General features: G+C 55.3%; 1 protein-coding gene across 6 annotated transcripts in view; it reads left to right on the top strand.

The window, feature by feature from the left end:
- ablim2 (actin binding LIM protein family, member 2) overlaps nucleotides 1-12,020 on the top strand; it is a 250,183-nt gene that overhangs the window by 167,681 nt on the left and 70,482 nt on the right. For all 6 annotated transcript variants that reach the window (XM_079257457.1, XM_079257456.1, XM_079257458.1 and 3 more), the window contains 2 exons: nucleotides 1,319-1,396; nucleotides 1,543-1,686. In XM_079257457.1, coding sequence (XP_079113583.1) covers nucleotides 1,319-1,396; nucleotides 1,543-1,686 — 222 coding nt within the window. The remainder of the gene's footprint in view (nucleotides 1-1,318; nucleotides 1,397-1,542; nucleotides 1,687-12,020) is intronic.

Genomic DNA, 12,020 nt, shown 5'->3' with positions numbered 1-12,020 from the left:
AGCTGCTACACTTAATACACCTACCGTTATCACTAAAGGAGGCGGAGGAGTAGCTAAACATCAGACACACCGAGCAAGAAAAGGCAGGGGACCGGGGTGTGGGAAGAGAGCTAGCAGCCATGCTAAAACCGAGTGCTTGAGCTGTTTAAGTCAGTAAACAGAAAGCCAAAGATCCCAAAAATAAATGCAATATATAAAACAGTGGTTTGGAAGTTAAAGTGAGTGGTTGGTTAACAATAGATAGACGTTAGAAAGAAGTTAAAGGAGCCAACGGCTCGTAGCAATCCGCAGCGAGACACGCTAGGGAAACAGGAAATGACACAATACGTTACCGCAACGTCAGCATGTCAGTCCCTTCCATTTGGAAGGTGCCGGACTGGAGTCCAGAGTCTCCATGTTCCATGTCCACCAGCAGGGACAGATAAGCCACATTGGGGAGCATTTTATATCCAACCATCACTTCATGTTCTGTATCTGCAGGTGGAGGAAACACCTGAGCAGCCTGATGATGGGCTGTTGTCATGGCGACCGCCTCCTTTTACCTGCAGGTCTTCATGTAGAGCTTTATTAGTACGGCAGCTTCTGTACGACTTATTAACTGTGTGATGTGGCTTTTCTAACATGTAGAACTGCTTGGTTTCAGAACATTTTACTGCTGGACGTTTTACGTGCTGGAGGAACTTTTTCTCTTCTTCTGCAGATGCTGTTAATGTCCAACATTCTGGGGGAAAGTTTACATTTCATTTGGAACAAATGGCTCAGATTTCTTTTTATTTCTGCCTTTGGTGTCGCCGTTTCCTGTTTCTCCAGATGTTGTCGTACGCCGGGGTCAGAGTTGGCGTGGAGGTCGGGATGTTTTACCGCCAAGTCGGGTTTTATAACTGGCGTATGGCGGGTTTTGTGCGACAGCTTTATAAATGAGGCCCTTGGTCCCTCTAAATTCTTTCTAAGAGTGACTGTATGTAGTTGCTTATCTCTCTGTGTTTGACCTGGTATGGACTGGTGACCTGTCCAGAAGAACCCACCCCTGCCTCCTGCTAACTGCTGGGATAGCCTCTAGCTTTACTGCAACCTTGACCTGGACTAAATGATGTTATAAACAGAAATGTCAGAATATTCCTGAAATGAGCCCTGAGTTTAATTTTACTTTCATATTTACAAATGTTCTAGCTGGTATATATAGAACTTCAGAAATAATAAAAATAAAAATTTCATTGTGGTTCTCTACCTGAACATGAAGCTGGTGAGACAATGGCTGACAGTATGGGATATCTGTCGATGCTGTTTGGTAGTTGTGTTTTTTTTGTGTGTGTTTCAGGTGACCAGGACTTCCTCTGAGAGCATCACTTCAGTTCCAGCATCCAGCGCCTCGGGCTCCCCCAGCAGAGTAATCTATGTATGGCTGCGTTACCCCTGCTCACCACCAGGGGGCAGAGTTTAAAGTTCTTATTTTTTCACATCTCCAAAAATTTGTGCTGTTTTGAACATTTTTGCTCAAACACAAATGGCAGCATGTAGCATCTACCTCATTTCTGTTGTCAGGCCAAATTAGGAGAAGAGATGCTGGACTACAAAGACCTGGCAGCCCTGCCGAAGACCAAGGCCATCTACAACATCGACCGGCCGGACATGCTGTCTTACTCTCCATACGTCAGCTATCCATCAGAGGAGAGACACTATGGAGAGGTATGTCAGCCTCTCTTCCCTCTGGTCCACAAGGTCTAAAGAGAAGATCGGATACACAGCATGACCTGAAACAGTTGTTTAACTAGAATATGACTATAAAGTCACTCTACTATACCAAACTATTTTAAAATAATTTACTATAGATAAATAAAAACGCTGGAAAGCGCCTTTCTATTGCACAGTAAAGTCATTTCATCATGACATTACTCTACACAAAAACACATATTCAACAACTATTAAAACTGAAACTGGTTCTGGTACGGACCAGTATAAAACCTAGCACTGTCCCAGTTCTGGCTGACATGGCAGCAGATTTAACCCTGTATCATAGGGGTGTACAGAAGGAGGTGATTAGTTACTTCTCTACATTCTGCCATCTCGGCCGTCCATCATCCTGCTCTACTCTGATAATACAGTCCAACACTTTCACCATCTGAGCTAACGAACTGCCTCCTGCAGATGTCTCATCACTTGTGTCTCCCTGATGCTGACCAATCAACATCATTGATCTCTAATGCATGTGAATGAGTTCCTCCTAAGCCCTGGCTCCCATCCCCGTCTATAATTGCAGCCCCCCCCCCCAGCTGTTTTCTCCTATGCCTACCGAGGTAAGGCCAGGTGCCATTTCACTGCCCTCATCTGTCTAATGTGTCGTTAATTCTGCTTGAAACTGCTGAAAAATGTCCATGAAAACCCGGAATTACTAATGCGAAAGTCTGTTCGGAATTAAACCTAATTCCAAACTATTTAATTTCTCTGTCAAGTAAACCTTCATTTCGCTCAACGTTAATTCCGGTAGTTCTGTGCGTGCTCGTTACCGTGTCCCATCTCCAAGACGCTCATTGTTTTGCCTCCCGTCTTCGGTCTATTTTCCTTCTCAGATAATGCAAAAAGTGTAGTTCACCCGTGTGGAGAAGCACGGAGCGAACTATGTTTATACCTGGGAGACGTCCATTTTCACCTCTGCCCCTGTGTAAAGATTACGAAACCAGAACCCAAAACTCAGCCAACAGTGGAGGTAAAACAGATTTATTGAAAAAATGATGGTGATGAAGGTGGTCTTGTTTAGTCTGGTCGTCAGGAGGTCTGGAACACAAAAACAGGTGAAATGGTAAAAAAAAATGTTTACCAGGAGCTGGGTGAATAGGAACCCCCAGAGTGATCCTCCAGAGCAGGAAAAAAATCTCCACAATCCAAAATCTCAAGGTCCAAAACCGTCCAGGGTCCACACGAAAGACATGAGGAGGAGGAAGAAATCCACAGGTCGAGCAAGAGGCGGGGTCAGATTCAGCAACAGGTGGTCAATCTCACACCAACCAGGATGAAGCGAAGGCGATGGTCGGGGACAGGCAGGGTCAAGACCAGCTTTACTCTCAGAAACCTGGTCTATGAAACATGAACTACGCTTGAAGGCTGTGGGGAAAGACAGAGGATCTCGCACCGAGCAGATCTACGCCAGGTGTTCGAGAGCAGCACAGGTGAAGATCATCCGCAACCAGGCAGGGGAAGAATGCGGCTGTTTGAGGGCAGAAACGTGACACCCTGTCCAATCAGAACCCAACCTGCCGCTCTAAAGCAGGCTAAGTCAGGAAGTAAACCTCCACTTGGAATTATTATTTCCATGGAAACTTGTAGGAGAAATGGTGAATTCTGAATAATTAATTCTGAAAAATCATCATGTAACCGCGGTGATTGTAGATTTCTGTTGAATTTCATTTTCTCAGACTGAATCACCGCCTGCTTCCCAGAGCGGAGGCTGCGCTCCACCTGTCCAATCTTAAGTTGCTTTCTAGGCAAGAAGGAGGAAAGAAACGACATGATGTCACAATAAAAACACCCATTTTTGTCACGGTCAGAGACCAGGGTGGAGGGGTGGACCCAAAAGCAGAACTCACAGATGGAGAAGTGAAGGAAGTATTTCTTTAGAAACTCAGATCCTGTCGGTCTGGTGCAGGTCCAGGAAAGAACTTCTCAGATATCAGGAATTCTGATGGTAGAGGAGGTTGCTGGCTTGCTTTATGTCATGTGACCTCTGGTGAGACAATGGCTGACAGTATGGGATATCTGTAGATGCTGTTTGGTAGTTGTGTTTTTATTTCAGGTTTTGTTTCAGGTGACCAGGACTTCACCTTTTTTATTTTTGTTTTATTACTTTTGTAACCAGATCCCATTGCAATGCATTCCCACATCCTCCAGCTTCCATTTCAGCTCGATCCCTTTGGATCATATGATCCCAAAGTCTGACCAAACATTCCTCACTGTTTGCTTCCTGATTGATGCAATTCTCTCAGTGATCGGCATCAGCAAATCATTAAACACACCAATCAGTATCCCGCTCCGTCAGGACCAGTCAGTATCCCGCTCCGTCAGGACCAATCAGTATCCCGCTCCGTCAGGACCAGTCAGTATCCCGCTCCGTCAGGACCAATCAGTATCCCGCTCCGTCAGGACCAGTCAGTATCCTGCTCCGTCAGGACCAGTCAGTATCCTGCTCCGTCAGGACCAGTCAGTATCCCGCTCCGTCAGGACCAATCAGTATCCCGCTCCGTCAGGACCAGTCAGTATCCTGCTCCGTCAGGACCAGTCAGTATCCTGCTCCGTCAGGACCAGTCAGTATCCTGCTCCGTCAGGACCAGTCAGTATCCCGCTCCGTCAGGACCAATCAGTATCCTGCTCCGTCAGGACCAGTCAGTATCCCGCTCCGTCAGGACCAATCAGTATCCCGCTCCGTCAGGACCAGTCAGTATCCCGCTCCGTCAGGACCAGTCAGTATCCCGCTCCGTCAGGACCAATCAGTATCCCGCTCCGTCAGGACCAGTCAGTATCCTGCTCCGTCAGGACCAATCAGCATCCCGCTCCGTCAGGACCAATCAGTATCCCGCTCCGTCAGGACCAGTCAGTATCCCGCTCCGTCAGGACCAATCAGCATCCCGCTCCGTCAGGACCAATCAGTATCCCGCTCCGTCAGGACCAGTCAGTATCCTGCTCCGTCAGGACCAGTCAGTATCCCGCTCCGTCAGGACCAATCAGTATCCCGCTCCGTCAGGACCAATCAGTATCCCGCTCCGTCAGGACCAATCAGTATCCCGCTCCGTCAGGACCAGTCAGTATCCCGCTCCGTCAGGACCAATCAGTATCCCGCTCCGTCAGGACCAATCAGTATCCCGCTCCGTCAGGACCAATCAGTATCCCGCTCCGTCAGGACCAGTCAGCATCCCGCTCCGTCAGGACCAGTCAGTATCCTGCTCCGTCAGGACCAGTCAGTATCCTGCTCCGTCAGGACCAGTCAGTATCCCGCTCCGTCAGGACCAATCAGTATCCCGCTCCGTCAGGACCAATCAGTATCCCGCTCCGTCAGGACCAGTCAGCATCCCGCTCCGTCAGGACCAGTCAGTATCCTGCTCCGTCAGGACCAATCAGTATCCCGCTCCGTCAGGACCAGTCAGTATCCCGCTCCGTCAGGACCAATCAGTATCCCGCTCCGTCAGGACCAATCAGTATCCCGCTCCGTCAGGACCAATCAGTATCCCGCTCCGTCAGGACCAGTCAGCATCCCGCTCCGTCAGGACCAGTCAGTATCCTGCTCCGTCAGGACCAATCAGTATCCCGCTCCGTCAGGACCAGTCAGTATCCCGCTCCGTCAGGACCAATCAGTATCCCGCTCCGTCAGGACCAATCAGTATCCCGCTCCGTCAGGACCAATCAGTATCCCGCTCCGTCAGGACCAGTCAGCATCCCGCTCCGTCAGGACCAATCAGTATCCTGCTCCGTCAGGACCAGTCAGTATCCCGCTCCGTCAGGACCAGTCAGTATCCCGCTCCGTCAGGACCAATCAGTATCCCGCTCCGTCAGGACCAATCAGTATCCCGCTCCGTCAGGACCAATCAGTATCCCGCTCCGTCAGGACCAATCAGTATCCCGCTCCGTCAGGACCAATCAGTATCCCGCTCCGTCAGGACCAATCAGTATCCCGCTCCGTCAGGACCAGTCAGTATCCCGCTCCGTCAGGACCAATCAGTATCCCGCTCCGTCAGGACCAGTCAGTATCCCGCTCCGTCAGGACCAGTCAGTATCCCGCTCCGTCAGGACCAATCGGTATCCCGCTCCGTCAGGACCAATCAGTATCCCGCTCCGTCAGGACCAATCGGTATCCCGCTCCGTCAGGACCAGTCAGTATCCTGCTCCGTCAGGACCAGTCAGTATCCCGCTCCGTCAGGACCAATCAGCATCCCGCTCCGTCAGGACCAGTCAGCATCCCGCTCCGTCAGGACCAATCAGTATCCCGCTCCGTCAGGACCAATCAGCATCCCGCTCCGTCAGGACCAATCAGCATCCCGCTCCGTCAGGACCAGTCAGCATCCCGCTCCGTCAGGACCAATCAGCATCCCGCTCCGTCAGGACCAATCAGCATCCCGCTCCGTCAGGACCAATCAGCATCCCGCTCCGTCAGGACCAGTCAGTATCCCGCTCCGTCAGGACCAATCAGCATCCCGCTCCGTCAGGACCAATCAGCATCCCGCTCCGTCAGGACCAATCAGTATCCCGCTCCGTCAGGACCAATCAGCATCCCGCTCCGTCAGGACCAGTCAGCATCCCGCTCCGTCAGGACCAATCAGTATCCCGCTCCGTCAGGACCAATCAGCATCCCGCTCCGTCAGGACCAATCAGCATCCCGCTCCGTCAGGACCAATCAGCATCCCGCTCCGTCAGGACCAATCAGCATCCCGCTCCGTCAGGACCAGTCAGCATCCCGCTCCGTCAGGACCAGTCAGCATCCCGCTCCGTCAGGACCAATCAGTATCCCGCTCCGTCAGGACCAATCAGTATCCCGCTCCGTCAGGACCAATCAGCATCCCGCTCCGTCAGGACCAATCAGCATCCCGCTCCGTCAGGACCAATCAGCATCCCGCTCCGTCAGGACCAGTCAGTATCCCGCTCCGTCAGGACCAGTCAGTATCCCGCTCCGTCAGGACCAATCAGTATCCCGCTCCGTCAGGACCAATCAGTATCCCGCTCCGTCAGGACCAATCAGTATCCCGCTCCGTCAGGACCAATCAGCATCCCGCTCCGTCAGGACCAATCAGTATCCCGCTCCGTCAGGACCAGTCAGTATCCCGCTCCGTCAGGACCAGTCAGTATCCTGCTCCGTCAGGACCAATCAGCATCCCGCTCCGTCAGGACCAATCAGCATCCCGCTCCGTCAGGACCAGTCAGTATCCCGCTCCATCAGGACCAATCAGTATCCCGCTCCGTCAGGACCAGTCAGCATCCCGCTCCGTCAGGACCAATCAGCATCCCGCTCCGTCAGGACCAATCAGTATCCCGCTCCGTCAGGACCAGTCAGCATCCCGCTCCGTCAGGACCAGTCAGCATCCCGCTCCGTCAGGACCAATCAGCATCCCGCTCCGTCAGGACCAATCAGTATCCCGCTCCGTCAGGACCAATCAGCATCCCGCTCCGTCAGGACCAGTCAGCATCCCGCTCCGTCAGGACCAATCAGCATCCCGCTCCGTCAGGACCAGTCAGCATCCCGCTCCGTCAGGACCAATCAGCATCCCGCTCCGTCAGGACCAATCAGCATCCCGCTCCGTCAGGACCAATCAGTATCCCGCTCCGTCAGGACCAATCAGCATCCCGCTCCGTCAGGACCAATCAGCATCCCGCTCCGTCAGGACCAGTCAGCATCCCGCTCCGTCAGGACCAGTCAGCATCCCGCTCCGTCAGGACCAATCAGCATCCCGCTCCGTCAGGACCAATCAGTATCCCGCTCCGTCAGGACCAGTCAGTATCCCGCTCCGTCAGGACCAGTCAGTATCCCGCTCCGTCAGGACCAATCAGTATCCCGCTCCGTCAGGACCAATCAGTATCCCGCTCCGTCAGGACCAATCAGTATCCCGCTCCGTCAGGACCAATCAGCATCCCGCTCCGTCAGGACCAATCAGCATCCCGCTCCGTCAGGACCAATCAGTATCCCGCTCCGTCAGGACCAGTCAGTATCCCGCTCCGTCAGGACCAATCAGTATCCCGCTCCGTCAGGACCAATCAGTATCCCGCTCCGTCAGGACCAGTCAGTATCCCGCTCCGTCAGGACCAATCAGTATCCCGCTCCGTCAGGACCAGTCAGTATCCCGCTCCGTCAGGACCAGTCAGTATCCCGCTCCGTCAGGACCAATCAGTATCCCGCTCCGTCAGGACCAATCAGTATCCCGCTCCGTCAGGACCAATCAGTATCCCGCTCCGTCAGGACCAATCAGTATCCCGCTCCGTCAGGACCAATCAGTATCCCGCTCCGTCAGGACCAATCAGTATCCCGCTCCGTCAGGACCAGTCAGTATCCCGCTCCGTCAGGACCAGTCAGCATCCCGCTCCGTCAGGACCAATCAGTATCCCGCTCCGTCAGGACCAGTCAGTATCCCGCTCCGTCAGGACCAATCAGCATCCCGCTCCGTCAGGACCAGTCAGCATCCCGCTCCGTCAGGACCAATCAGTATCCCGCTCCGTCAGGACCAATCAGTATCCCGCTCCGTCAGGACCAATCAGTATCCCGCTCCGTCAGGACCAATCAGTATCCCGCTCCGTCAGGACCAATCAGCATCCCGCTCCGTCAGGACCAATCAGCATCCCGCTCCGTCAGGACCAATCAGCATCCCGCTCCGTCAGGACCAGTCAGTATCCCGCTCCGTCAGGACCAATCAGCATCCCGCTCCGTCAGGACCAGTCAGCATCCCGCTCCGTCAGGACCAATCAGCATCCCGCTCCGTCAGGACCAGTCAGCATCCCGCTCCGTCAGGACCAATCAGCATCCCGCTCCGTCAGGACCAATCAGCATCCCGCTCCGTCAGGACCAATCAGCATCCCGCTCCGTCAGGACCAGTCAGTATCCCGCTCCGTCAGGACCAATCAGCATCCCGCTCCGTCAGGACCAATCAGCATCCCGCTCCGTCAGGACCAATCAGTATCCCGCTCCGTCAGGACCAATCAGCATCCCGCTCCGTCAGGACCAGTCAGCATCCCGCTCCGTCAGGACCAATCAGTATCCCGCTCCGTCAGGACCAATCAGCATCCCGCTCCGTCAGGACCAATCAGCATCCCGCTCCGTCAGGACCAATCAGCATCCCGCTCCGTCAGGACCAATCAGCATCCCGCTCCGTCAGGACCAGTCAGCATCCCGCTCCGTCAGGACCAGTCAGCATCCCGCTCCGTCAGGACCAATCAGTATCCCGCTCCGTCAGGACCAATCAGTATCCCGCTCCGTCAGGACCAATCAGCATCCCGCTCCGTCAGGACCAATCAGCATCCCGCTCCGTCAGGACCAATCAGCATCCCGCTCCGTCAGGACCAGTCAGTATCCCGCTCCGTCAGGACCAGTCAGTATCCCGCTCCGTCAGGACCAATCAGTATCCCGCTCCGTCAGGACCAATCAGTATCCCGCTCCGTCAGGACCAATCAGTATCCCGCTCCGTCAGGACCAATCAGCATCCCGCTCCGTCAGGACCAATCAGTATCCCGCTCCGTCAGGACCAGTCAGTATCCCGCTCCGTCAGGACCAGTCAGTATCCTGCTCCGTCAGGACCAATCAGCATCCCGCTCCGTCAGGACCAATCAGCATCCCGCTCCGTCAGGACCAGTCAGTATCCCGCTCCATCAGGACCAATCAGTATCCCGCTCCGTCAGGACCAGTCAGCATCCCGCTCCGTCAGGACCAATCAGCATCCCGCTCCGTCAGGACCAATCAGTATCCCGCTCCGTCAGGACCAGTCAGCATCCCGCTCCGTCAGGACCAGTCAGCATCCCGCTCCGTCAGGACCAATCAGCATCCCGCTCCGTCAGGACCAATCAGTATCCCGCTCCGTCAGGACCAATCAGCATCCCGCTCCGTCAGGACCAGTCAGCATCCCGCTCCGTCAGGACCAATCAGCATCCCGCTCCGTCAGGACCAGTCAGCATCCCGCTCCGTCAGGACCAATCAGCATCCCGCTCCGTCAGGACCAATCAGCATCCCGCTCCGTCAGGACCAATCAGTATCCCGCTCCGTCAGGACCAATCAGCATCCCGCTCCGTCAGGACCAATCAGCATCCCGCTCCGTCAGGACCAGTCAGCATCCCGCTCCGTCAGGACCAGTCAGCATCCCGCTCCGTCAGGACCAATCAGCATCCCGCTCCGTCAGGACCAATCAGTATCCCGCTCCGTCAGGACCAGTCAGTATCCCGCTCCGTCAGGACCAGTCAGTATCCCGCTCCGTCAGGACCAATCAGTATCCCGCTCCGTCAGGACCAATCAGTATCCCGCTCCGTCAGGACCAATCAGTATCCCGCTCCGTCAGGACCAATCAGCATCCCGCTCCGTCAGGACCAATCAGCATCCCGCTCCGTCAGGACCAATCAGTATCCCGCTCCGTCAGGACCAGTCAGTATCCCGCTCCGTCAGGACCAATCAGTATCCCGCTCCGTCAGGACCAATCAGTATCCCGCTCCGTCAGGACCAGTCAGTATCCCGCTCCGTCAGGACCAATCAGTATCCCGCTCCGTCAGGACCAGTCAGTATCCCGCTCCGTCAGGACCAGTCAGTATCCCGCTCCGTCAGGACCAATCAGTATCCCGCTCCGTCAGGACCAATCAGTATCCCGCTCCGTCAGGACCAATCAGTATCCCGCTCCGTCAGGACCAATCAGTATCCCGCTCCGTCAGGACCAATCAGTATCCCGCTCCGTCAGGACCAATCAGTATCCCGCTCCGTCAGGACCAGTCAGTATCCCGCTCCGTCAGGACCAGTCAGCATCCCGCTCCGTCAGGACCAATCAGTATCCCGCTCCGTCAGGACCAGTCAGTATCCCGCTCCGTCAGGACCAATCAGCATCCCGCTCCGTCAGGACCAGTCAGCATCCCGCTCCGTCAGGACCAATCAGTATCCCGCTCCGTCAGGACCAATCAGTATCCCGCTCCGTCAGGACCAATCAGTATCCCGCTCCGTCAGGACCAATCAGTATCCCGCTCCGTCAGGACCAATCAGCATCCCGCTCCGTCAGGACCAATCAGCATCCCGCTCCGTCAGGACCAATCAGCATCCCGCTCCGTCAGGACCAGTCAGTATCCCGCTCCGTCAGGACCAATCAGCATCCCGCTCCGTCAGGACCAGTCAGCATCCCGCTCCGTCAGGACCAATCAGCATCCCGCTCCGTCAGGACCAGTCAGTATCCCGCTCCGTCAGGACCAATCAGCATCCCGCTCCGTCAGGACCAGTCAGTATCCCGCTCCGTCAGGACCAATCAGCATCCCGCTCCGTCAGGACCAGTCAGTATCCCGCTCCGTCAGGACCAATCAGCATCCCGCTCCGTCAGGACCAGTCAGCATCCCGCTCCGTCAGGACCAATCAGCATCCCGCTCCGTCAGGACCAGTCAGTATCCCGCTCCGTCAGGACCAATCAGCATCCCGCTCCGTCAGGACCAGTCAGCATCCCGCTCCGTCAGGACCAATCAGTATCCCGCTCCGTCAGGACCAGTCAGTATCCCGCTCCGTCAGGACCAATCAGCATCCCGCTCCGTCAGGACCAGTCAGTATCCTGCTCCGTCAGGACCAGTCAGTATCCCGCTCCGTCAGGACCAATCAGCATCCCGCTCCGTCAGGACCAATCAGTATCCCGCTCCGTCAGGACCAGTCAGCATCCCGCTCCGTCAGGACCAGTCAGCATCCCGCTCCGTCAGGACCAATCAGCATCCCGCTCCGTCAGGACCAATCAGTATCCCGCTCCGTCAGGACCAATCAGCATCCCGCTCCGTCAGGACCAATCAGTATCCCGCTCCGTCAGGACCAATCAGCATCCCGCTCCGTCAGGACCAGTCAGCATCCCGCTCCGTCAGGACCAATCAGCATCCCGCTCCGTCAGGACCAGTCAGCATCCCGCTCCGTCAGGACCAATCAGCATCCCGCTCCGTCAGGACCAATCAGTATCCCGCTCCGTCAGGACCAATCAGTATCCCGCTCCGTCAGGACCAATCAGCATCCCGCTCCGTCAGGACCAATCAGCATCCCGCTCCGTCAGGACCAGTCAGTATCCCGCTCCGTCAGGACCAGTCAGTATCCCGCTCCGTCAGGACCAGTCAGCATCCCGCTCCGTCAGGACCAATCAGCATCCCGCTCCGTCAGGACCAATCAGCATCCCGCTCCGTCAGGACCAGTCAGTATCCCGCTCCGTCAGGACCAGTCAGTATCCCGCTCCGTCAGGACCAATCAGTATCCCGCTCCGTCAGGACCAATCAGTATCCCGCTCCGTCAGGACCAATCAGTATCCCGCTCCGTCAGGACCAATCAGCATCCCGCTCCGTCAGGACCAATC

Source organism: Telmatherina bonti (assembly GCF_933228915.1).
Source record: "Telmatherina bonti genome assembly, chromosome: 18".
NCBI lineage: Eukaryota > Metazoa > Chordata > Actinopteri > Atheriniformes > Telmatherinidae > Telmatherina > Telmatherina bonti.
The sequence above is the reverse complement of the archived record's forward strand: the minus strand, read 5'-3'. Positions and strand labels throughout refer to the sequence as shown.